A 27,409-nucleotide genomic window follows, 5' to 3' on the forward strand; every position below is an offset into this window, starting at 1 on the left:
TCCCCTCTTCTTTTTCTTAACTCCAGAGCTAGTGTTTGCATCTCTTTGTTCCACATAAGGTGGTGCATACAAAGACGTATATAGTAAAAGAGACATACCTCCTTGTTTTGTAGAAGCAAGAGAGAGCTTGGGTAAGCTCTTCTCTCCTCCCCTTAGGCGTGGGCTGTTCATGGGCATCGTGCTCTGCTCACTCTTAAACCATAGAAAAACCTTTCCTTTGATATTATAAATTCAACCTTACAATAATCCTTCCAAGCCTATTGAGGGTGTCCAGATTTTTGGGTCTCAGTGCATTAGTACTATATGGGGTGATATCAACCATACTCTTATGGCTACTTGGGCTCGCATTCAGGGGCCCTCTCGTTCTGCACAGGCGAAGCGCGTGATATTTATGACCATGGCATCTTCTTTTCCTCTAGTACCACATGTTTTACATGACATCATGATGCTCCTCACTGGTAGAAATCACCTTACATATTGGGGTGATTCTATTCTTTTCCGGCTTATAGCTATGATTGTTGTATGTTTTTTTCATATTTAATAGAAGTCTCCTTTTAGGAAAAAAGAAAATCCTTCCAAACAATCAAGTAGTGATGTGTAGGCATACCTTGTGAAGACCATATCTTTGATATCTTGGCTCCTAATTCGGAAATTGTCTTGCCCACCTTTTTCTCCATCAACTTAAACACACTTACTCTGTAAACGGAAGGGAACTCGGAAAATCTTATCAATCATGAAATCTGAAAATACACATATGCATGCCAGATAAAACAAGATGACAAAGGTGCACATTACACCACACCAGGGGCCAAAAGATGGGCTGACTTTCGTTAGATTACCAAAAAGGAGTCTGCTTCCAATACAACTTTGTGGGTGTCCAGGGTTCACCATTGGTTGCACTTGTTTCTTCCAACACAATATGAAAACAAGAAAAACATCACAATATCTGAATTTGTTGACAATTTCAGCACAAGTGAGCATTCCCGGCATCAAGCACATGCACGACAACTATGGACAGCCCATAGCACTCCCACATCAGCTCTGGACAACTCAACATCATCATCTTCCTCCTGTCTGGCTCATAGAGCAAGTCGACTAGCCCTTGAAGGCTGTTTTCAACAGTTGACCAGCCTTAAGTAGCCACAGAAGAAAGCGACCAGCAGTTGTGCACAAGCCTGCAAACCTCCGGTCGGAAGGAAAACTGTCTAGAAGCCCACGACCAGCTCTTTCTCCGTGTTTTTTAACCTCTGTCCAGCCTCTATTCAAGCTGTAAATCCACCGGCCAGCGGTGGAGAACATGCAGAAGGAGTTGGCTAGCATCTCCCATGCATCCGGTGAACTTCAGTCATGATGGATGGCTGTAGAAACTTGCCAACCGGCTGAAAACCAGCCGACCAGCCCTCATGCACTCCTGAAAAGCATGCGCCCCCCCTCCAATCTGGAGTTTTGTCAATAATAGAGGCTTCCCCGCTGAAAATAGCCCACACGTGTGCTTTTTTGGTCCAGAAAGGGGCGCCTACATGAAGGGAGTCCAAATAATGTCCAGTGCTCGGTCTTTGGCCGCCACGTGTATTAAATAAGTCCTGCTCAATGTGTACTCACTTATAAGTTGTCCGGTCACTTGTAAGTACCTCCACCCATAATTATTAACATGTGAACTCATAAAGCTGTAAATTGAGTTTTTGGGAATACTTACCACCTGCAAAACACATGTAGACCACTTGTCAGTCCCAAACAGGTGTGCACATACACGTCCACAGGGTGCCCAGGTGTCCTCGGCCCCATGGACAACACAGGCAGAAATCTCAGGCATTGTCTAGGTAAACAAGACAAGTCATCCAAAGATAAAATCAAAGTCATTTACACACATGAGTGCAAATATATTAGAAGAAACACCCATATGCTCAATTGTATTCGATAAAATATCTAGGGCTCATGATCCTTCCAGAACCTTCTCAGAACATAAATACACAAGATCTCCAAGATAGCTAGTCCCAGAGACTTTCATCATGTCAGGCTCCATGGCCATACATGTACACCATGTCAGGCCCCACAAGCCACACGTACTATCATGTCAGGCTACACCAGCCATACATGTACTGTCATGTCAGGCTCCATATGCCACACAAACACACCATGTCAGGCTTGTCAGAATATGTAGCGGAAATGATAACCAAACTTGGGTAGACAAGAGCAAGTAGACTGCAGAAAATAAACAGCACAAGAAACACAGAGAGATAGGTGTGTAAACTCTTCTCTATACACAAGATCTCGAGAAAACAGAATGAATAAGTGGTGGGGACAAGGGGCCTATATATATGCCCCTGGGAGAGCAGTCGGCCAGTATAAAAGATGCCCACGACTGCATAAATGTAGTCGGCCAGCAAAAGAAGTGTCCACGACTGAGTGAAAGCAGTCGGCCAGCAGTCCAGTAGCCCACGCATCACCTGTGTGCAGTCGGCCAACCACAGGACTGCTGCTGGGACAGTCGGCCAGCCCTGGAGTGCTCCTGCCACCCTCTGGCAACCCTCCCCACACTAGAAAAAATGGGAAAAAATAGGGAAAAATACGGGGAGTGAGGAAAAATGATAAAACACCTTATACAGGGCGGGCACACCCACAACAGAGACCCTGGTGTATAAATATAGACAGGAGATGACTTCTAACAAGGCTACACCAGCCATACATGTATGTCATGTCAGGCCACAGGCCACACATGAACAGTAGAAAAATAGAAGCCGTAAGGAATTTTGTGACATTCCCGCCAGCTTCTAAGCAGTTGATCGCAACTGAAAAGCTTCCAAGTAGGCCTTGAGAAGTTCAGGATAATCCGCAAAATAATCCTCGTCCATCCATTTTGCATCCATAGCCGAATAGTTTTTAAACTTCACAAGATACTTGCGCACTAGCTTGCCACCTGCATGCTTGCGCTCTTTATGAAAAACTATCTGCTCAGGTTGCAATACCTCCTCAAGTTCATCCACTTCAGGTGGATCTTCCAAAAGTGGTTCCATAGGAGGTGGTCCCACATAAGGCCTACAAACTGACATGAAAGGCATTGTGGATTTTTCGGTGATCGGGCAATACCAATCTATCTGCCACTTCATTTTTTTTTTGCAAAATTTGGAATGGCTCGTAATACTTGTTTGAAAGCTTAGGAAACCGGCCTTCCTTACCTGGCCGCTTCGGAAGATGTGCTTTCTCAAACTTTAGTAATATCCATTCACCTTCCTTGAAAACCATCTCTTGCTTGAATCCACTTTTATCTTTATTCACAAGAGATAGAGCTGAAGAGAGAGAATGCAGAGACGACACCAGATTGGGTCCCACTCAAGGGCCCCCTCTTGCAAGCAGGAGTATTTGCTTTATTACTTTGAAGAACTTCTGTTACAATGCAGAAAACTGTTACAATGTAGAAAACTTACTAAGACTCATTGACAGAGATTGCCAAACGCAAGGACCTTGTAGACTGGACGTCGGTTGAACCATCAAGCGGGTTGAAGACAATTTTGAAGCCACTTCAGAGAGCCTAATGCACACACAGATTTGCTGAGGGAGATACACTACTGAAGGCTAAATGCTGAAGCCAAGCTTTGGGCTGCCTTGGGATTGAAGCACTAGGTGCTTTGCTGCATCGAAGGGGATAAGGTATGCATCAGCCTTAAAGGTTTCCTTTTCGGCCTTTGCCCTCTCCTTTGCTAGGTCTATAGCTACCTCTTCCTCAACCCCATCATGCTCGATTGGCACTTGAGTGCTTGCCAAAGTCACTGTCTTGGGCTCTGAGTCCTCAGTAAGAAGATGCAGAAAACAAAGAAAACCATAACTAAATTGGAGCAGGCGACACTTCTTTGAGTGTATTGGGCGTTTCTCATCTACTCTATTGCTCAGCTAGGAATCTTTTCAAGACAATGACTAAGCCTCCTCTTCATGACTTTGTCTATTGCAAAATCAGATGGATGAACATATCGCTCACCATCGAACATAACGATATTTTTCCCCTATTTTTTTCCATTTTTCTGTGGCTTGGGAGGAGGCAGCCTTGAGATGGCAGGAGGACCCAGTAGCTGGCCGACTGATGGTATTGGTCCACGACTCCATATATGTGATGGTCGACTGTTGACAGCTGGCCGACTGGCTATATTTGCTGGTCGTGGAGGTTCAGGGCCAGTCGGTTGCCTTTAGCACAGGCCGACTGGGTATTTGGGGCCATATAAAATGGCCCCATGGCCCCCATTCCATTTTGTAGTATTCTCGAGATCTTCTTGTGTATATAGAGCAGAGTTACACCCCTCTATCTCTCTCTCTCTTGTGCTGTGATTTTCTGCACTGCGTTTTGCTCGTGTTCCCAGATCTAGTCATCATCTCCGCTGTGTATTCTGACATGGTATTAGAGCCTAGGCTCTAGATAGTTCTTGGGATTTGTGTGAGCAAGAGGGGGACTGTTGTGTTGTTGATTGGTGGACTGTTCGGGAAGAGGAGAAGCAAGAGGACGGCAGGCTGATTTGCTGGACAGCCACTTGCAAGTGTTCGTTCTTCTTTGTTCCCACCCACCCACCCTTTTCAGAGTACATCCTCGCAATGGCAGATCTGTTTGAGATGGCTGAGAGGCATGTGAAGATTTCGACACTCCCCACGTTCCCGGTGGACCGTCAGTTGGGCGGGAACAACTACGGCATATGGAAGGTTATGATGGAATCTGTTCTGGAGTCTTACGACCTCGTTGATTTCGTCGTTGTTGGGGTTCCACGGCCGGAAGTAGAGGAAGGGTAGTTGCCGTCGATCGGAAAGGACTGGGAGGCTCAGACACAGATGTGGGATCGTGTCAACGCCAGGGTCTGTTCGTTTATCTTTCTCAACTGCACACCGCAGGTAATCAATCATGTAAAGCATATGACGCTAGCCAGAGGTATATGGCAGCATTTGGCCTCTCTTTACAACAGGGTATAGCCCATGAAGAGGATTTCCTTGGAAGTACAAATGCGGGTTATGAGCCCTGCAAAGTCGTCGACGATGCGGGAGCATATTAACAAGCTGCTGCAGGCTCTTCAGCAGGAAGTTCTTCAGGCTGGGAAGGAGATATCGTCAGAGGACATGGCCATAACGTTGCTGTCACACTTGCCCTCTCAGTACTCAGTATTTTACTGGTCTTTGATTACCAGTGGCAAGCTTAGCACCATCACGTGGAAGGAGCTTGTGCCCATGGTCCTAGACCAGGAGGAACGATTCACGAACCCTCCTCAGGATGGAGGTTCGGAGGCCTTAACTGGCCAACGGTCGAAAGGCCGTAACACGGGCAAAGGGAAGGCTTCGTCGGAGAAGTCTTTTGAGAAGAAGTCCGTTACTGACCACGAGAAACTAAAGGCAAAGAGGACGTGTAATGATTGTGGCGAGAAAGGCCACTATTGGAGGCAGTGTCCCAAGCGGAAGACCGAGAAGGGTGAAGATTCCTCAGCAGCAATCATGAAGACTCCGGCTTTTGTGTACCTGGAGGTGGTGGACACCGATGTTTCATTTCAGGCAAGGAGGAGATTGGAGGATTCTCCACAACGGATTCTCGGGAGTGGATTCTAGACAGTGGTGCTTCCAGGCACATGACTCCTTCTCGTTCTGGTTTACAGGATCTCTGCAAGTTTTCTGGTCACATTCTTACTGGGGATACATCCACTATCCCAGTTCACAGTGAGGGCAGGATGGATATAGTTCCCGATGGCAGAGGGGGGAAGCATTCCTCCCAGGTGTTGTATGTTCCGTCACTTGGTTTTCATCTGTTGTTAGTGCATCAGGTTTGCAAGACTGCTGTACGGGTGGAGTTTAATGAGCATTTTGTTGCTCTCCGGGACAAAGCAACAGGCCAGGTGGTTTGGGAAGGCGGAGTGGAGAATGGAGTTTACAAGCTTTCAGCACTCTCTCCCAGGTCCTCAGGTTTGTGATGAGTGGCAGTCTGGTAATGGCCACTTAAGTGTGGATACGCTGCAGGTGCAGGCTTTCCGGGACCAGATGGCGGATAGCTTGCCAGTAGATGGCAGCAGTTGGCAGGAACTCTCCAGTACTGATGTTGGTAGTTCTTGTGTTCATCAGTCAGAGAAAACTGAACATGTAACTTATGCTCTGATGTCTCGTAGTATTCGGGACAAAGAACCTCCTGTAGATGAGGATGTTCTTTCCACGGGGACCTTTCGGAAAGCCAGGCAGGTGGCAGTTGATTACTTGCAGAAGGAGGTGCATACTCCAGGCTTTGTGGTTCCGGATTCAGAGAGGGTGGTTGACAGGTTTCAGAAGGCCTTGCGTGGTCTTCATTAGGTTTCCAGGACTTGTTTTTGCACCGTAACAGGTGTTGATCCTTGTGAGCAGTGTGATGCCTCTATGACTCAGAAGCAGAATGGTTCATTGATCTGGTTGATGGACACCAGATTGGACGGGAGATTCCTGATGAGGTAGTTGAGCTCATGGTTGCAGATGACTCTCTAGGAGGCAGGATTGCGTTTCCTGTGGTTTCTGCGGCATGCGAAGGATCATGGACTCTTTTACACAGGAGGGGGATTGATTGATGGAGTTCGACTCCATGGTTGGAGCACACATGTTTTACACTTTTCTACTGCTGAATAGAATGAAGAATGAGATGATTTTAAAATTGAACTGAGGGCTGCCTTATATGCGCATCTAGGCTGTTGATTGCATAGTCATGAAAAAACGCGTTTTGGTCTTGCGAAACTTTGCGAAATGTTTTGTGACAAAACGTTTCTACAAAACCTTTGGTTCACTTTTAAAAAGTCATTTTTTTTCCGTCCAAAAAACGCGTGCAACCGTTGACGTCTTTTACCCCCAATCTACCCATTGCGCACTTGTGTTACCGCCTCACCTTTGCACGAGTCTGCTGCTAGTCTCCATGCTGCTGCGCCCATGCCCCACATCTGCCTATGTTGGAGACTGTCCCATGTGTCCATGCCTTGGCACTTTGATATTGTGGCATGCTCACTTTTTGAGATTATCTAGTATAGCTTTTTGGTGCATACTTTTTATGGTGATGTCACATGTTGTTATTGAAAGAAAGGGAAGCAAATATAAAACATAGATGTAGGCCCAGGTACAAGACCTGTAAATGCTGGAAACTGATTTGCTGAAATCTGAGCACAAGGGAAGCCTGTAGGTGCTGTACAATGGTGAGAAGCAGTAGCAGCTGCTAATGACCTCAATTGAATGCTGAAAAACGTGATGAATTGAGGGAAAGGGAGCCAGCCCTTATATACTCTCTCAGGATGCTGGTCGGCCAGTTGTAGCATGCCGACAGCATGGCAGTAGCATGAAATGCTACATAAAATGCCTAAAAATACCAAAAAATGGTAGAAAAATGCTGAATAAGCTCTGCTGAGATATGCCAATGCAGGGCCTCATAAATGGCCAATACAAGCATGAAAAAGATGATGTAGACCCTCTGGAGATGATATAATCCAACACCTTCTCTTCAGTGCGAGAGGGGCGATCCAATACCAGCATGCTGAAGTAACACATCCATAGTAGCTCTCGGAAGTGGTTTGGTGAAGAGATCAGCCACATTGTCCTTGTTAGAACAGTAGGCTAGACGAAGAAGGCCCAACTCGATCGAGTCGCGTACAAAATGATAATGCACTTCAATATGCTTGGATCGTCCCCGTATCACAAGATTGTGTGCTAGAGCAATAACACTCTGAGAATCCGAGAAAATAGTAATCGGGGAAGTTTCAGCATAGCACAAATGCTCCAGAATCTGATGAATCCAAAGTGCCTCAGTAGAGGAGAGAAGGTAGGATTTATACTCAGCCTTGGTGGAAGAAGCAGAAACAGTCCTCTGCTTTTGAGACTTCCAAGAAACCAATCCAGAACCAAGCATGAAGCAATATCCAGATGTAGACCTCCGAGTATGAATACAGCTTGCCCAATGAGAATCTGTGAAACCAACCAAATCAGCACCACAAGAGTAGGTGATGCCATAATCTGAAGTACCTCGAAGATAACGAAGAACTCTCAAAGCTGCTTGCCAATGAGACCTTCGACTCTTGAGCGGCTGATGAGAACTGGCTGAGGACACTCATAGCATAAGAGATGTTTGGACGGGTGTTGGCAAGGTAAAGCAATGAGCCAACAATCTGCCGGTACTCTGTGGAATCCACCAAGGGTGTATCATCCTCCTTGGATAACTTGGCATTGGCATCCATGGGACGAGAGAGGTGTACAATCTGACAACCCATAAAGTGTGAGCAGCTTCCTCACATACTTCTGCTGAGAAATGAAGATACAGTCATCTTTCTACCAAACCTCTAGCCCAAGAAAATAATGTAGAAGATAACGATCAGTCATCTCAAATGTCTCTGAAAGCTTGGACTGAACCTGTGTGACCAACCCAGTATCTGAGCCAGAAAGAATGAGGTCATCAACATACAAAACAATGACACAGGTATCTCCATCAGAAAGAAGCACATAGAGATTGCTGTTAGCATATGCCTTCTCAAAGCCAAGAGATAACAAGAAGGCATCAATCTTTTGATACCAGGCATGGGGTGCTTGTTTGAGACTATAAAGAGCCTTCTGCAGAAGATAAACATGGGTGTCCTGTCCCTGAATCACAAAACCAGGAGGTTGCTCAACATAAATTTCCTCCTCTAAATCTCCATTCGAAAAAGCGGATTTGACATCCATCTGGAACACATGCCATTTGAAGTGTGCAGCCAGAGCCAAAACAATCCTGATGGTATACTTGGTTGTAGGAGTAAATGTCTTATCAAAGTCTTCACCTGCCTTGTGAGCATATCCTCATGCGACCAGGTGGGCTTTGTACTTGTCCAAAGTACCATTCGCATGAAACTTGACTTTGAAAATCCATTTCACACCAATAACACGACGATGTAAAGGTTGTGGTACCAAAGACCAAGTGTTATTCCTCTCAATAGCGGCCATCTTTGCTGCCATGGCTCGTTGCCACTGCGGCTGTGAAAGAGCCTCCTCTGGACTCTCAGGCTCATCAATCTCCTGGAGAGAACTCATGAGAGCATAATTCACTGTGTGATGAGATGTGGAAGCCTGAGATGGACGACGAGGGCCAGGGGTGGTGGTAGAGATTTGGTTATGGAGCTGTGCATCAATGAGACCAGAATCTCTAAAGAGTTGCTGAACCCATTGAGGTAGGCCAGCCTTCCTCTCAAAGCGTGAAGAAGAAAATCCAGCTCTCATCCGATGTTGCTCAAAGTGGTGATGAGGTAAGCACTGGTGAGGGTAATCCCGGAGTCAAAGCAAGACACGTAGAGGGATTGGGAGCTGCAGAAGCTGATGCAACGAGAACGGGTGACTGTAAAGGAGCAGTTGGCATCGGGGTTGCAGCAAGGGGAGGAGGAGGAGCTGGACGTGGAAGAGGTAAAAGATCACTAGCATCTATTGGGAATGGATCATCTAGAAAGTCGGAAGACGCATCAGGCAGAGAGGAATCAATACCAAACAAGCTCTCATCAAATCGAGCATCATGGGAAATGATGATGTCATCAACCTCCGGATCCTAGAAGCGGTACCCTTTGGACCTCAGACTGTAGCCTATGAAGATCATCCTCTTTGACTTCGGGGCGAGTGTGGTCCTTTTCTTATCTGGGACATGCACATAAGCAACACAGCCGAAAACACGAAGATGAGATATAGAAGGCTTGTGTCCTGTAAAGGCCTCCTCTGGAGTCATCCCCTCAACCACTTTTGTGAGAGAGCGGTTAATGAGATAAACTGAGGTAGCCACAGCTTCACCCTAGAAAGCAGGAGGGAGACTTGCATGATGCAACAAAGCACGAGCCATCTCTTTGACGGTCCGTTTCTTTCGTTCCACAACTCCATTCTGTTGAGGAGTGTAAGGAACTGTAGTTTGTCGGTGAATGCCCTTCAAAGTAAGGAAGTCATCAAATAGTACAAACTCGCCACCATTATCAGTCCGGAGGAATGAAACTCAATCCCTAACCTGATTTTCCACCATCGCGATCCAAGTCCTGAAACTGGCAAAAGCATCTGACTTGCGAGCCAGAAAACATACCCAGACTTTGCGAGTGAAATCATCCACAAGAAGAAGAAAATATTGAGCCCCGCCAAGAGACTCAACCTCCATAGATCCTGCAAGATCTGCATGTATAAGCTCTAGTCTTTGGGTTGCTCGATGAGTGGCCTTCTCTGGAAATGCATCTCGACGATGCTTGCCCATCATGCAAGGATGGGCAGATGTGTGAGAGAGACCTGAGCTGAGGTAGGCCGCTGACAACTTGCTTAGAATGGAACTTCTGTAAGGCAGCAATGGGTACATGACCGAAGCGAGAATGCCACAAAGAAGTATCTGCCTCAGAAACCAAATATGGGAATTAGTGAAGAAAAATTGGTGATCTTGTAGAGACCCCCATCATGACTCCATTGCAACAATCGAGAGAGTCTTCCTATCGATTACTTCGATGACCTCATCATCAAAGTACACACCAAGTCCCTTCTGAGAAGCTTTGTATATTGAAAACAGATTTTTGGAAATTCGTGGTTCATGCAGAACATCATGTAAGGTGGCAGAGGAACACAAAGAAACATTACCAACACCGGTGATAGGAAGCGAAGAGTTGTCACCGATACGAACTGAAGAAGAGATAGTCTGGTAGTCCTCCAAGATATGGGCCTGATTGGTCATGTGGGCAGAAGCACCACTGTCAGCAACCCATTCCACCGCTTCAGGTGTGACACTAACCTCTTCAGGAGAAGTCATATCTGTGATCACGGGGAATGAATCCTTTGAAGAAGTGGATGAATGTGTGACTGCCATGTATGCAACTTTGGCAGATCCCTCCTTTATAACTTTGCCTTTATCTTTGGTGTTGTCCTTGTCAGATGCTTTAGAAGCATCTTGGGCTTTATACTTGGCTGTTGTTGCTCGAGAATCATCACGACGAGCAAAGCAGCGAGCCACAGTATGACTTGTCCTGCCACAATAATCACATTCATTGCTTTTGTCCTTGGATTCCGTAGAATCCTGTTTACCCTTGCCTTTGCCTTTGTTTTTGTTGTTATTGCAACTGTTGTTGGAGTTCCCTTTTTCGCCTTTGCCTTTGCCCTTGTCAGAGGCAACAAAAGCAGACTCCGTCTTGCCTTTTCTGCGAAGCATGCACTTGTTGTGGAGATAACGCACGACTTCCTCAAAAGGGGGGAGAGGATCACGGAAATAAATATTATCCCTGAAAGAATCAAAGGAAGCAGGCAACTTACCAAGAAGTTTATGGATGGGATTATTGACGGTGCTCCTGTATTCCTCAAGTTGTAGCTTGATACGGGAAAACTCTCCAATCTTCTCAATCAGATTATCTGACTCAGTGATGGTAAGCTTCTCCAGATCTGATTCCAATTTGGCAATCTTCACTATCGAAACTCTCCCATACCTCCTTTGGATCTCTGCCCACATCTGATGAGCATTATTCCGGGAGGAGACAAACTGTGCCTGTATGGATGGAGTCATGCAATGGATGATGATAAGACGAGCCCGAGCATCCAATATGCTTCTCAAAGCAGGGTCCACCAAGTGAGGTGTGGAGATAGCCATCCACACACCGACTCCTTCCAGCAACAACTGAGTGTAGAAAGACCAAGTATGATAGTTGGTTGCAGTAAGCTTCATGGAGTCACTGACTTGGGGAGGATTGTAGGATGGTATGTGGGCAGGGGTGGGAGAAAGACGTGGATGAGAGAAACTCAGAGAGGAAAGATTGGGAATAGGAACCACCTGTGGAGCGGTGGGAGCAGGGGATCCAGGCTGTGATGGTGCTGGAGAATCAATAGGAGAAGGAGCAGCAGTAGAGAAATCTCGTGAAGCCATGTCCTCTGACAAGAAACCTTCTCTGAAGAAAGGGGCTGAAAAAAATCAGCAAGTCCTCCTCTCAGGCTGTGCACAGCAAGAAAGGGAGGGAGGGTGGGAAACTGAAAGGAGAGGAAGAAGATCTCTCCAAGATGTAGTTCCCTATCCTCAGCACCTAGAAGAGGGCTTCAGCAATCAGAAAAATCATCAATCTTTGTTGAAAATTCAGAAATACATCAGTCCCAAGTGTCAGATGAAGAAGATGCAGCACCTTCTACGCTAAAATCTGCAGAAAACACAATAAACTGTCCAAGCCTTTGCTCCAAAACAAAAAACGCAGCTTTCTTCTGCTCACAAGTCAGCCTTTTGCTCTGATACCATGAAAGAAAGTGAAGCAAATATAAAACACAGATGTAGGCCCAGGTACAAGACCTGTAAATGCTGGAAACTGATGTTTATTGTTGAAATTTGAGCACAAGGGAAGCCCGCAGGTGCTGTACAATGGTGAGAAGCAGTAGCAGCTGCTAATGACCTCAACTGAATGCCGAAAAATCAGATGAATTGAGGGAAAGGGAGCCAGCCCTTATGTACTCCCTCAGGATGTTGGTCGGCCAGCTGTAGCAGACCGACAGCATGGCAGTAGCATAAAATGCCTAAAAATACCAAAAAATGGTAGAAAAATGCTGAATAGCCTCTGCTACGATATGCCAATGCAGGGCCTCATAAATGGCCAATACAAGCATGAAAAAGATGATGTAGACCCTCTGGAGATGATATAATCCAACAGTTATCTTGATTCTTGAACTTGATAGAGTCTAGGGATGATCATTTGACATTGATGTTAGATGATGAAGCATGAATCATGATAATGTATTTTGGATGATGTTCATAATTGTCTATGTTGTGACTCCTAAGATAAATCATGATTTATGATTGAAATTTTATGATGATGCTTTGAAGTTTGATATTTGAATTGTGATTTATCATTTGTCACTCGTGAAGTCTCTTAAAAGTTAAAGTTTTAATTTGTATGTATACAATACTACAATGTACTGCTATGTATATATAAATTAAATTTATACATATATACATATATATATATATATATATATATATATATATATATATATATATATCTCCAAAACCTGCAATTTTGTAGGTGACAGACAAAACCTTTTGAAAAAAAACCTTCAAAACTCAAAACGTTTCACAACTCAAAAACGTTTCTGGTGACTATGGTTGGTTGGTAGCTTTATGTTGCTGTCAGCCAGGTGAAAAAGTCCACGACTTGCTGAAAATGGTCATTTAATGACAGTTGCTTTCACATGTGTGAAGCGCCTATCAATCTATTGGCCGATTGTTGTTTAAATTCCACCGATTGGCTGTCCAACACTTTCTAATGTTGCCGATTGGATGCTAGGTACCCTGTATGCCTTTTAGATACGGCCTATGATGTCACGTGCACACCAGTCAGGTGTACAGTGACATGGCATCATTTTATGGCATCATTAGCATCATCAGGTTCATCAGGTATTTTTACAGGCATTTAAGGCATTTTTCAGGCAGCCGACTACCATTTATGGTATTTTATGGTATTTATGAGCATTTCAAGTACTGGCCGACTGCAGCCAAACTGGCCGACCAGCAGCATGCTTGCTTATATATTCAGGCGCCTCTCCATTCAGTCGTGCAGGTTGATCATAGCAGCATTCAGCAGTGTGTTCTCCAACGCATGTCCTCCAGGAAGCATTGGGAGCAGCATAATCAGCAAACGCATCATCCTCAGCATCATAATCAGCAAACGCATCATCCTCAGCATCATCATCAGCAAACGCATTCAGTTCAGCCCATCAGATCTGCGTTTCATCATCAGGTCAGCATTCAGCATCTGTTCCAAAGCCTCCCTTCAGCGTTTCCTTCCCAGGAGACAAGGGAAAGATAGTGGACAGCAGTTCATATTCAGCATATTCAGCATATTCAGCATATTCAGCAGTATAGATCCATTTGGATCTCATTGTAACCGCATTCATTCATCTAATATAGCTGCATTGCATTGACACATATCTGTCTATCTCTTAAACATCATTAAGTGCAGTTTAGTTAGACTAAGGTTGTGATTACTACGGTCTTAACCCCTCACATGTCACATTGGTATCAGAGCGTTACATGGTAACCAGCCTTAGAGCATGTTCATTCCATCAGTCATTCAGTCAGACATCATGTTAATCGCTTCCGCACAGTTAAACCCAGTTCTCAAAATTTTGCAAGCCACCCTTAGGGATTTTCCCTTAGGTCTGCATCAGTAACCCATCCATCTGCATTCTTGCACAGCATATAGGGTTGCACATGGCTTGCATAACAGACATCTTAGCAGTCATCTTAGGAGTCAGTCTTGCATACATGTTACCCATGTACTCTCAGGGAAGAATGACATCCATCATCAAAGGAGGACATAAGTTTTGGGCTTCAACTGGCAGCAGCAGGGGGTTTCTCTTCCACAGAAGACGGAAGTTTGCTCCAACATCGCCTCGGGAGGTTCAGAGCTTCAGGTACGATGGAGATGGCAGGTGAAAGGTTTCCAGAGGCAGGTCGGGGGTGACTCAGGTATTTGCCATTCAGTTCCCGCAGTACATGGAGTCTTGGCTCAAAGGATGTCACTCCTGCAGACGGCCTCAGTCCCAGCAGAAGACAGAAGGGGGCAGTGGTTCGGAGGAGAAGGATCACAGAGGAGTCGAAGGTTGCCAGGTATCCACTCAGCAACAGTTTAGTAGCGGGGAATGTCACGTGCACACCAGTCAGGTGTAGAGTGACATGGCATCATTTTATGGCATCATTAGCATCATCAGGTTCATCAGGTATTTTTACAGGCATTTAAGGCATTTTTCAGGTATTTTATGGTATTTATGAGCATTTCAAGTACTGGTCGACTGCAGCCAAACTGGCCGACCAGCAGCATGCTTGCTTATATATTCAGGCGCCTCTCCATTCAGTCATGCAGGTTGATCATAGTAGCATTCAGCAGTGTGTTCTCCAACGCATCTCCTCCAGGAAGCATTGGGAGCAGCATAATCAGCAAACGCATCATCCTCAGCATCATCATCAGCAAACGCATTCAATTCAGCCCATCAGATCTGCGTTTCATCATCAGGTCAGCATTCAGCATCTGTTCCAAAGCCTCCCTTCAGCGTTTCCTTCCCAGGAGACAAGGGAAAGATAGTGGACAGCAGTTCATCCTGCATATTCAGCATATTCAGCAGTATAGATCCATTTGGATCTCATTGTAACCGCATTCATTCATCTAATATAGCTGCATTGCATTGACACATATCTGTCTATCTCTTAAACATCATTAAGTGCAGTTTAGTTAGACTAAGGTTGTGATTACTACGGTCTTAACCCCTCACATGTCACATATGATGTCTAAAAGCCCAGGGTTCCTAGGTTGGCCCAAGGGCTATCCTAGAGCCTTTTCATCCTTTTGCTCAGCCTCTTCTAAATGCTCCTAAATGCTTTCAATGAAGTGGCTTTTAGGTTGGCATCGCCTAGTCATTGGCACATACACAATGCTGTGAGTCTCCTTCGTAGGTATGTAGGGCCGGAGCCCAGTGAACCCGTCATTGAGGATCCACTAGAAGTGGATGAGCTTGAGGAGATTTTGTAGCCAAAACATATTGTGTATCACAAGGAACACAAGCTTGCGGCAGACAAAGTTGTCTGGCGTAACCTTGTGAAGTTCAAGAACTATCTTCCCATTGATGCTAAATGGGTAGATGAAGAGTTCTTTAGAGATTGCCCGCACTTGCTTCAGACGTACTTGGATGCTTTTCAGTTGTTGATAACTAACCTTATACAAACCTGCACCTACTCTTGGGCACTGATGACGTGAGTAGGGATGTCATAGCTTATTGTCCACGCTATGCATGATAGAGTTGAACTGTTTAGAAGCCGGGGGGATGACACCATTTGGTCCACCCATTCTTTCTTATTATGTATATACATTAGACTGGCGTCCATGGGAGTTGCATATGCCGGGGATTGATGCCACTCATGTGATACTATGGACTTGGCTTTCCGTTGGGACTCGTGTTTGTGTATACATGCTTAGAAATGCTTGGAGGATTGGTGTTCCACCCATCAGATAAGTGCATGTAATAGTTAACCTTAGCTTAGGTCTTGCATCAGAAGCATGTAGTAGCAAGCATGTAGGGGCTTAGCTGCATGATAATCATGCCTATGGGCCAGCCCATGGCTATAAGCCTTAGTTGGCAGCTTGTGTGGGACTGTTTACAGCCTTGGATCACAGAAAGAACCAGTCGACATCAAATCATGAGCACTTGCTCCAGTCGGCCAGCATGGTGTTGGGGTAAAGGCGTTATGCCCACCCTTATAGTGTGTACAAGCCCATAAGTTATAGTACATAGTACACTTAGTACTTTTAATGTACTAAGTGCACTATGTGTACTAGTGCAATATACATGTGTGATAGGGGAGTCACACACTCATACTTGGTGAGTTGACTTATCCCCACAACTCTCTCTCTCTCTCTCTCCCTTGCTTCTCTGTGTATGTCTCCCACACAAGTGAAACCCTAACTGTTTCTCCCCATCAACTGGTATCAGAGCTGTGGTCACCAGGTTCTCCTCCCTCTTCTGCTCTGCTGGTCGCCTGCTCTTGGGCCCTGCTGATTCCTGGTCGCCCTGCTCCTTGCAGCACAAAAGGGGCTGGCCAACCAGCTGCCCACGCAGCCAGCCCACGTGGCTGCCCAGGCTGCCCAACCATCAGCTGGTCGACTATGTGTCTTGTTGAACCAGTCGCAGGTAGTCAGGCATTTGTGGTAACAAAACGCGTGAGCTGGTACTAGGCGAAGGTCGAGTGTGAGCAGTCGAGCGGATACACAGTCGACTACAAGCGTGTAGCGCTGGGCGTTGGCTGGCGCTAGGCGAAACCAGGAGCGTATCTGGATGAGTCGGCAGCAGCCAGGCGAGTGTGGCAATCGAAACGCAAGCGAAGGCTCTCGCTCGACGCCTGGCCAGTAGCGAAGGGAGCCCGTCGACGTGTATGCGGTGCTGGGCGAAGGCGTGCGTTGAATCAAGCAGCTCGTAGGCGAACGAAGTCCACAAGTCGGGCGTCAACCTTGCAAACGTGGCGCTGAGCGTTGGCGAACAAACGCTAGGCGAACGAAGTCCACAAGCCTGTGAGACCATCGTCAGCGTGGTTGGACTCCGAATGGTGCAAGGGTGGCGGCCAGTCGGTGGGAGTGACGGCGACGAATCACATTTCACCTCAAAACAGGCCCCGCAGCTCTGTCCATTGTTGAACAAGGCAGAACTTAGTGCAGCCGTCATGGTCCCGTACCCTGAACTGTGGAGAAGATGGTGTTACTGACTTCATTCCTGAACGCCATAACGTGGCTGGAGAAGTGTTCGTCCTTCATCTTTACAGACAAGCACCTGGATCAAAATTGCCCACCTGCACCAACAATCTGCAGCAGCAAGAATTGCCCCCATCTCCTGCAACAGCCTGCAAATTAGAGAAAAATCAGAAAATTACAAGGTATTTTGCTTCAATTTTTTTTTGGGACTTGCAATTGAGCAGGTACAATTATCAATTGAGCAGGTACAGGTGCCCAATTGCTCAATTTTTGAGCAAAATTGGCAAAATTGGGTGACATTGGTCACAATCAGGATAAATTTGCAGGAAATTGGTCAAATCAAGATCAATTTGCAGGAAATTGGATGTCGAAATTTGGGGCTTTTGATGTAATTGTGCAATTAAGCACTCATACATGCTGTATGATGTGAAAAATCGCACATTTGGGCAAAATTGCAGCAAATTGCAGTGCAAATCAAGGGGCTTTTGTGCCGATTTGGTTGATTTGCATGCAGGCAATCGCATTTGATGCTGTGGATAATGTGTTGATGCCTTACAAGCACTCAATGTGCCTGTAAATCAAGGGGCTTTCATGTATTTGATGTATATGTGGCCAGGGGGAAGCATCGTGAACACTCTGGATGCCTTCATGTGCGTCAATGTACCATGCATGATCAGAAATTGATCTCAAATCAAGGGGCTTTTCAAGTTTGTATGCTTGTTGAGCTTGGCAAAGCAGCAGGCAAGACATTTATGCCTTGAATCCTCAAAAATCAGCTTGCAGTCAAGGGGCTTTTGCCCAATTTCTGTTCGGGACTGTTTTATGCAGTGTACAGGACTGTAAAAGTCTGATTTTCACTCATTTGGACAGCCAGGAGAGCATTTATTGCTATTGTACCTGTTGGTACAGATTTGGCACAGCTTTGTGCATGTTTTGGCATGGCTGTACACTGTTTTGAGTGACCAAAAGGTTCAATTTCAGCTGCTGTACTTGCCGGGACAGGTTTGGTACATCATTGGTGAGCACTTGGTACTGCTGTACAGTACTTTGGAAGGGCAACAGAGCACATTTAAGGTGCTGTCCAAAATCTGCAGCAACCAGATTTTGGTGTTTTCATCACATAAAGTGGGAGAAAAGTTGCATTCTTGCTTCCGCAGTGGGAGATAAAGCTTGGGAGAACAACTGTGAGCACTTTGTGTGCTTTTGGTGCAGTGTTTGCACATTTTTTGCAGCGAGTCAGGCATTGACAGGTTGCATATTGCTATGGCAACCACAGGTGAGAGCTCTTCATTGCTTCACATCAAGAAGCTTGAAGGCTCGCATAATTATGATATTTGGCAAACCTAGTGCTACAATGTGTTGCTCCAGAAAAAGCAGCACAAGCCTATCAAAGAAAGGGGTGTGATGCCCGCTTCTCTTACTGCTGAAGAGTGGGAAGATATGGATGAGCTGGCAAGATCTACTATCATGTTGTCTGTGTCAGACTCATTACTTTTCAGCATTCGTGAAGAGAAGACAGCTTGGGGAATGTGGCAGAGATTGCAGGACTTGTATGCCCAACAAAGTGCCTCAAGCAAAGTGTATTGGTTGAAGAAACTCATAGGTCTTCAGATGAAGGAAGGGGCATCTATGACAGCCCATCTCAATGAGTTTAATGGTATTGTCAGCCAAGTCATTAATCAAAAGTTGGCAATGGACGATGAGTTCAAAGCCACTTTTTTGTTATGCACTTTGCCAGAGAGTTGGGACACATTCAGGACAGCCACTAGCAATTCGAATGCTATGCTGTCATATGCAGATGTTGAGGGTGCTCTTCTTCAAGAAGAGATGAACATGAAAAACAACTCTGTTGGAAAGTCCAATGCAATGAATGCACGTGGGAGATCCCAGCAAAGGGGGAAAAGCCAAGAAAGGGGAAGGAGCAAGTCTCGCTCCAAAAAGGATTTGGAATGCCATTATTGTGGCAAGAAGGGACACATTAAAAAGCAATGCTACAAATGGAAAAATGATCAAAAAGAAAAGGGAAAAGGCAAAGACAAAGAGAAGGATGAAGCCAAAGATGTAAAGTCAAAGGGCAAAAGTGGAGTCAAGATTGAAGAAATCAATGTGTCACATGCAGGTGGCAGTGAGGATGAGGTCCTCTTTACGTCTTCACTTGATGCCCATTCACTTCTTACAGGTGGTCATGGTATGCACTCATGGATCATTGATTCAGGTGCCTCCTTTCATGTCACAGGTTGCAGAGACTTGTTTGTCAGGTATACTGCTGGCAATGAAGGAGTGGTTTATTTGGGTGATAACCATGCATGCAAGATACTTGGCAGAGGTGATGTGAGGCTTGTATTTTCAGATGGCTCACAGCTTATGCTCCATGATGTCAGGCATGTCCCTGAGATCAAGAAGAATCTGCTTTCTACTGGACAGCTTGATGATGCTGATTATGTTACCACATTTGGTCGTGGAAAGTGGAAAATTAGTAAGGGCTCACTGGTTGTTGCCAGAGGCTCTAAGGTGGACACTCTTTACTTTATGCATGCAGGTGTTTGTCACCATGCTAATGTAAATGCAACCGAGCTGCCGGAAATTTCTATGTGGCATAGCCGGTTGGGACACATGAGTGTCAAGGGAATGGAGCAATTGTCTCGTTTGGGTTACTTGTCTTCTCTAAAGTTTTCAAGTTTTCAGTTTTGTGAGCATTGTATATATGGTAGGCAACTACAGTGCCCCCACAAGAAAGCTCTTGGACAGAAAGATGCTCAGTTGGAGCTTGTGCATACAGATGTATGTGAGATGCCTCAGCTTTCTTTGGGAGGGGCAAAATATTTTGTCTTTTATTGATGATGCCACACGTAAGGTGTGGGTCTATCCTCTTCGTTTGAAGAGTGATACATTCGCAGTGTTTCAGAAGTTTGTTGCTCTTCTTGAGAATCAAACTGGCAAAACACTAAAGGCTTTGCGTTTCGACAATGGTGGAGAGTATATGTCCAAACAGTTTCAGGACTTTTGTGATGCTAAAGGCATCAAGAGGGAGCTCTCTACTCCTTATGATCCTCCACAAAACGGGATAGCAGAGAGGATGAACAGGACCATACAGGAGAAGTTCCGTTCTATGTTGTCACATGCTGCATTATCTCATGGTTTTTGGGCTGAAGCTGTTATGACAGCCGTTCACCTTATAAACAGGTCACCTAACACGAGGCTTGGTGGGAAAGTGCCAGAAGAAGTATGGACAGGGAAGCCTCCGTCATACAAGCACTTGAGAGTGTTTGGTTGCGTTGCGTACGTGCACATACGCAGGGAAATGCGCACCAAACTTGATCCTAAGTCTCACAAATGCATATTCCTAGGATATGGTGACAGAGGTGAAATGGGGTATAGACTTTGGGATCCCATGAATAGAAAGATCATACGCAGCAATGATGTCATTTTTGATGAAACATGCATGTATAAGGAGCCTGCAAGGCAACAGGAGCCTGGCAGAGTCATCTTTGATGATGATGGACATCATGGACAACATCCAAGGGCTGTAAATCAGCCATTACAGCAGGAAAACCAGCCCTTAAATGGTGCTGAAAATGGTCCAAATGGACAGCCAGATATGGCAGAAGATATCCCTATGGATATACCACAGTTGGAGGAGATACCGGGCATGATATTTCAGCCTTATGGCATGGAACAGGAGCCACCAATGGGTGATATGCAGGCTGGACAGCAACCTGCAAATGATGGTCATTGGGTACGGAGGTCCACTAGACCCTCCAGAGCCCCTGACAGGTTTGTTCCAGGGGTTGACTACTTGATGCTCACTGACTGTGGGGAGCCCTCATGTTACAAAGAGGCTTTACAGAGGGCAGACAAAGCTCTATGGGAGCGTGCCATGAAGTCAGAGATGGATTCTCTGCATAAAAATGGAACTTGGAAGTTGGTGCATTTGCCTGCAGGCAAGAAGGTTTTGCCATGCAAGTGGGTATACAGGCTTAAAGTTGCACCAGATGCAAAGCCAAGATACAAAGCCAGGTTAGTGGCTAAGGGCTTCAAGCAGGAATATGGTGTGGACTTTGATGAGATCTTCTCTCCAGTGGTCAAAATGACCACACTTAGAGCTGTATTAGCTTTGGTTGCACATGATGATCTGGACTTGATTCAGATGGATGTGAAGACTGCTTTTCTTCACGGTGATCTCCATGAGGAGATATATATGCAGCAGCCAGAGGGTTATGCAGTGAGTGGAAAGGAGAAGCTTGTATGCAAGCTGAAAAAGAGTCTTTATGGGCTCAAACAGGCACCAAGAGAATGGTATCATAAATTTGATACATTCATGAAATCTCAAAAATTCAGGAGAAGTGACATAGATCACTGCTTGTACACCAAGAAAGCTTTGGATGGCAGTCTATTGATCCTCATCTTGTATGTTGATGATATGTTGATTGCCGGGAAATCTCGTAAGGAGATGGATGCCTTGAAGCAGAGGCTGCATGAAACCTTTGATATGAAGGATTTGGGTGATGCAAATCACATTTTGGGTATGCGGATACTTCGGGACAGAAATCAGCATGTGTTGTATTTGTCTCAGAAGGAATACATTGGCAAAGTCTTGCAGAGGTTCAATATGGACGGGGGGAAGAAGACTAGTACTCCTTTGCCTCCATATGTGAAACTCAGTGCTATGGCCAAGATTCCGTATGCTTCAGCTTGTGGCAGTCTCATGTATGCCATGGTTGCTACTAGGCCGGACATTGCATTTGCAGTGGGAGTGGTTTCTAGATACATGGCCAACCCTGGCAAGAAGCATTGGGAAGCAGTGAAAGGTGTCATGAGATACCTGAAGGGCACACAGGATATGTGCATTTGCTTTGGCAAACAGGATGCATTAGTGCATGGTTACACGGATTCGGATTATGCCGGTCATCCAGATAACCGGAAGTCTACTATCGGTTATGTGTTTACATTCACAGGAGGTGCTGTGTCATGGATATCCAGGATGCAGAAGTGCACTGCCTTATCTACTACAGAGGCCGAGTATATTGCAGCCACAGAGGCTTGCAAGGAGGCATTATGGCTATCTCGGTTAGTGGTTGATTTGGGCTATACAGGGGATATTCCATTGTTGCATTGTGACAGTCAGAGTGCCATTCAGTTGGCAAAGAACCCTGTTTTTCATGCAAAGACGAAGCATGTGGATGTGAAGTATCACTTCATCAGAGAGGTGATAGAGAACAAGCAAATTCAGCTTGTTAAGATTCATACGGATGACAACCCGGCTGATCTGTTGACGAAGAGTTTGCCTCCGGAGCGGTTTGCTCATTGCAGACACTTGATGGGCATTGGATGAGGCCATTTTCAGCCTTGATATGGCCTTGTATATTATCATGTACATGCTGATTTTTTCTTTTCCTTTACTTAAGGGCACTTTGCCTTTAAGTGGGAGGTTGTTGGGGTAAAGGCGTTATGCCCACCCTTATAGTGTGTACAAGCCCATAAGTTATAGTACATAGTACACTTAGTACTTTTAATGTACTAAGTGCACTATGTGTACTGGTGCAATATACATGTGTGATAGGGGAGTCACACACTCATACTTGGTGAGTTGACTTATCCCCACAACTCTCTCTCTCTCTCCCCCTTGCTTCTCTGTGTATGTCTCCCACACAAGTGAAACCCTAACTGTTTCTCCCCATCACATGGGACACAGCAGCAGCAAGTCGTGGATAAAGCCTACAGTCGGCTAGCATTAAAAAGGCGTGCAGCATTAAATGCTGTAATCAGCATTATTCGTCCAAATAAAGCAGGCCAACAGCATGTAGCCCACCGACCAGCAGCATATGTCCATATATAAGCAAGTGCATGGAATTCAGCATAATTCAGTCATCAATCAAGCAGAATTCAGTCATCAAGTTAGCATTCAGTTTTTGTCCTCTCGAGGCAAATATTGAAGCTCCTCTTCAACATTCAGCCGGCAGATGTGCAGTCCTACCAGCTATCCTGGACTTGCAGAAGTGGCCCAGAAGAGTCTTCTACAGTGCCTTTGGATTGGTGGATTCTCAGCCGATATACGGTTATACTGTCCTATGGGCTGGTTGGTTGACTAACCAACCATACTTAATTAAAATTTAATACCCAAAAAAAAGAGGATTTGTGTCCACACTCGGCTGCTCATTGGATGCTTGGACTGAATACAATGAAATCCTTGAAAAGCCCCAAAATTGTCCAAGACTTGGCCACGAACATGCACTCGGAAGTGGCTAATTGGTATGGACATGTCCATGTCAGACTGTTGGAAGGTGTGCATGTGACAAGTTTCTTCAAGAGTCGTGGCACCACTGTGGACATGACAATTGTTTTGGGCGAGTTTCATGGAATGATGAGGCAATGGCCAGAGTTTCTACTTTGGTGTTTCACACAGTTTTTTTCCTTGAGTATGTTTTGTACGAGGGAGGACTGGGCATTGAAGTCTGGCATGGAGTTGATGGAGCTTACATGGCCAAGGAAGTACATGGAAGGTTTGAGTTAGTGATTTTCAAAGAGCCGATTACCCTTTTGACTCTTTTGAAGGGTTGCCACATGAACACAGGTCTACGCATTGTGCATGTGGCATTACTTTACCATAGCTATGGAAGATTTTTGGGAGTAGACTTTTTGCATTTGTGAGCCCCAGTTTGTGGGACTGCAGGCATAGCAGTCAGATGGGCAAATTAGTCAGAACAATGCCACTATAGCAGACTTGGGCGGCTGGCTGAGTGATCAGTGTTCACCTGATTAGTTGGCTGTTGGGTCTAGTAGGCTGAGTAGGTGTTAAACAAGCCACTTATTAAAGGATCCCATTACAGCACACCAGGTTTTTCTCTTTGCCTCCTAGTTCAACATTAGTTCTCAGCAATGTTTGTGTTTCTCAGCATTTTTATGGTGGGTTCAAAATTTGTTTTATGAGTACTTATACTGAGGAACTCTCATTATTTTCAAGGCGGAATTCTCTCTTTACGCTTGATCTTTGGAGAACGTTATCCCGAGAAGCCACCAAGGGTCAGATTTACATCAGAAGTCTATCATCCAAATGGTGAGGTGGTTTAGGTGACTTGTTCACCTTCCTTGAACGATCAAGGATTTGCTTAGTATTATATCTAAGTCACCTTTAATCATCAAAACAAAGCCTTAATACTATGTCAAGTAACTTTTAATCATCAAAACAAAGCCTTAATATCATGTCAAGTAACTTTTAATCACCACAACCAAGCCTTACACATTGTGCTTACACATTGTGCTTATGAGTGGGCAGTATACAGTGATGGTACCCTGTGCATGGATATTATTCAGGATGCTTGGTCACCTTGTCATAATGTTTCAACTATTCTGACTTCCATTCAGGTTCCTTCCCTTTGGAGCTTCCTTCTATGTCTTCTTTAGATTGTTTTTTCATGCTTCTTTCAGCCCTAATAAAGCTTGTAGTTTTGTGCAACCAGTCGCTTCTTACAGATCCGAATCCCGCCAGTCCAGCCAATCCAGATGCAGCCCATTTGTATCAGACTGATATCAAGTCGTATAACAGGTGCATCCTTGCGCTGCTTTGATCTCTAATGCTCCCTTTAAGCAGATGGGGTTTGAATTAAGTGTGTGCTGTATCCTCTTTGAAAGCAGTATGTCATCAAGCTGTCTCTTGAATGCCTTAGCTTTTTGGTTGTGGTTTTTACAGGAAGGTAAGGCAGTGTGTGCGGAAGTCGTTGGAAGCGTAAGGTTGTGTAGCAACACTTCAGATAGTCAGTTTCGGGGTGAATGGATTCACCTGCAAAAGTTTATGTTTGACTTGTTAGCCTGGATTAGTCAAGTGCTTTTGCTTTCACAGAAAAGGAAATTGCAATGGGATCCTGAATATGGGAGCATTTGCATGTGTTGAGTTGGCTATGCGTATGCAATTTAGCTTTTCCTACAAGGACTTTCAACCTTTGTGAAAGGTAGACCAGTAGATGTGTGGTGTGATATGTGGCTACTTCCCCTACATTATCAAATTTGAGGTTGTCTCTTGGCTCTACCAATATTTGGTCTGCAGGATCTAAGTACAAAGCATTCAATGAAGTGTGGGTACACTTAGTCCAACAAAAACAAAAGCATGTCTAAGCTCCAGGTCCATGTTCATGCCGACATCCACCTGTGCGTGTGTGGACATGTGTGGGCATGCTTGCTCAATTTGAATGTTGCCTTTTTGATGATCAAGCACCCGAGCAAAAGCTATAGTCCCGGTTGATACATGTCAGCCAAGCATATCATAAGCAAATAATTGCCCATCCTAATAAGTCTAATTTCTGTCAGCCCTTGCCACCCTCCACCACCAGCATCAATTCCAAGATGACAGGATATCAAGTGCTTTGAGCTCGTGGAAGAATCACTCTTGCAACATAGGCGGGCATTGGGTGCTAGAGACCAAAAGATGGGTGGATTTTGGGTTGATGTTTACGAAACTTTGCAACAGTGTTCCTGTACTCTTTACACGCTCATAGAAAAGTCTCGTTACCTTTTAATACTTCTTGTTTGTATGTTGGGTCGAGATGTTTGTTTTTCGGACCTAGGAGGGCTTGTCTGCGTGCAATGGAAAATTGGGCATGGGAGCCTGTAAGATGGGATAGTTTAGTTTATGCTTGATCACTATGAAAATTACAAGTTAATATATGTATCCCTTAATACACACTCAAATTTGCAGTCTTTTTGGGCACACTCTTGTTGGGTCCCGAAGCCTAGAATGTTATACATGGTGGGGAAGTGGGGGTTCGCTCAAGGTGGGAGAAGTGGATCCATGGTAAAGGGAGAGAACAATGAGTTGTGAACATGGAGATAAGACAAAATGGAAGGTCATCTATTCCATTGCAGGTTATAGACATTTATATTCTTCATGGCGTCATTCACTTCTAGCACCATGCTCGAACGCGTAATCTCACACAGTTGAGCATTCGTGTGCACACATACCAACGCCCGTTTCTATTGGATCTTAAATCTCGACATCCTCCCACAACTAAAAATTGGATCCCTCAATGTACAAAATGGTGAATCCTGAATTCCACTCGGAAAAGTGAATCCTAGGTGAACACTTGTCACCAAATAAATGGTGAACACATCACTTCTTAATCACGTTGGACACTTGTCACTCTCTTACGTGCTACACGGGCAACTTACACATGCATACTCTATTTGAGTTAAACTTGAACACTGCACAACGTGGTTCACATCGCCGCTTTGCCTAGTCATGAGCATTGCATGGGCTCAATACAGTATGGTCTGACCCTATTGACTCAATCTTGTCAATGCCAATGCAGCTTTCTTTCGGCAGCATTTCTAGGGCACCAGAACTTGGACCCCAATCATGTGGAGTCATCATTAAACCTAGTGAAAATACGATTATGTGCGTGTCTTGGGTGGAAGCATATAGGAATATTATAATTTCCGGCACTTCGGTTAGCATTGAGAGCTCCTCATGTAGATGCGGCATGTTCTTAATCTTATGTAACTTTTTAATTGGATGATTTCATGTAGCCTTAAAAACTATTACATCAGGAGACTCAGCCCTAAGGTGCCTAGGGGAAACAAGAAGCTTGTTCTGCACGATTGGAGGTCGCCAAAAGTTTCCTGCACAGGAAAATAGGCTTGGTTGTTGCTTTGCGGTGCATCTACTACAAGAGGAGCAAATCTACGCACTGGTGCTGATTAATGAGTTGCTATGAGTTCTCTGCGTAGCTTGAGGGTACTGCTAGTGAAATGTGCTCACTGAGGGAGACCTTGTGAGTTGCAACTATATCCCACACACAGCTGCCACACAAAGCGCCATAGTCGGAGCAAGCCCACTTATCATGTGCCCCTTCTTTGCATTACACGCGTACCTCATGCAATGGAACAAACAAAATAAAGAAAATCCTTGATACCATTCGAGTATTCCAATTAATACCCCCCGACTCAAAAAACATTCGTGCCACATATTGCATATTCCAATTAATAACCCCCGCCTCAAAAAAAACATTTGTGCCACATATTGTGATAAGGTGGTACAAGCTGCCATCTAGAAATGCCATCTAAAAAGAACACTTACATATTTGTTGAAGTTAGACGGGGTTGAAGGCGCTTAGACTTGTCACAACTGTGAGCTGTGGAGGGCCAACCTTACTAAGGTGTAACCCACTATGGGCGACCGTGAGATGGAGGCCAACAACAATGCCAACATGCTAGAGCTAGTAGAG

The 27,409-nt window shown here is 45.1% G+C and overlaps 1 protein-coding gene across 1 annotated transcript in view; it reads left to right on the forward strand.

Moving 5' to 3' along the window:
* LOC147640879 (ubiquitin-conjugating enzyme E2 2-like) overlaps positions 1-25,218 on the forward strand; it is a 26,886-nt gene extending 1,668 nt beyond the window's left edge. The window contains exons 3-6 of the mRNA XM_086816237.1: positions 24,157-24,249; positions 24,469-24,557; positions 24,653-24,738; positions 24,883-25,218. Coding sequence (XP_086672363.1) covers positions 24,157-24,249; positions 24,469-24,557; positions 24,653-24,738; positions 24,883-24,922 — 308 coding nt within the window. The 3' untranslated portion in view covers positions 24,923-25,218. The remainder of the gene's footprint in view (positions 1-24,156; positions 24,250-24,468; positions 24,558-24,652; positions 24,739-24,882) is intronic.
* Positions 25,219-27,409: the final 2,191 nt, after the last annotated feature.

This window comes from Cibotium barometz, chromosome 2 (assembly GCF_041138505.1).
Source record: "Cibotium barometz isolate CiBa-2024 chromosome 2, ASM4113850v1, whole genome shotgun sequence".
Classification (NCBI taxonomy): Eukaryota; Viridiplantae; Streptophyta; class Polypodiopsida; order Cyatheales; family Cibotiaceae; genus Cibotium; species Cibotium barometz.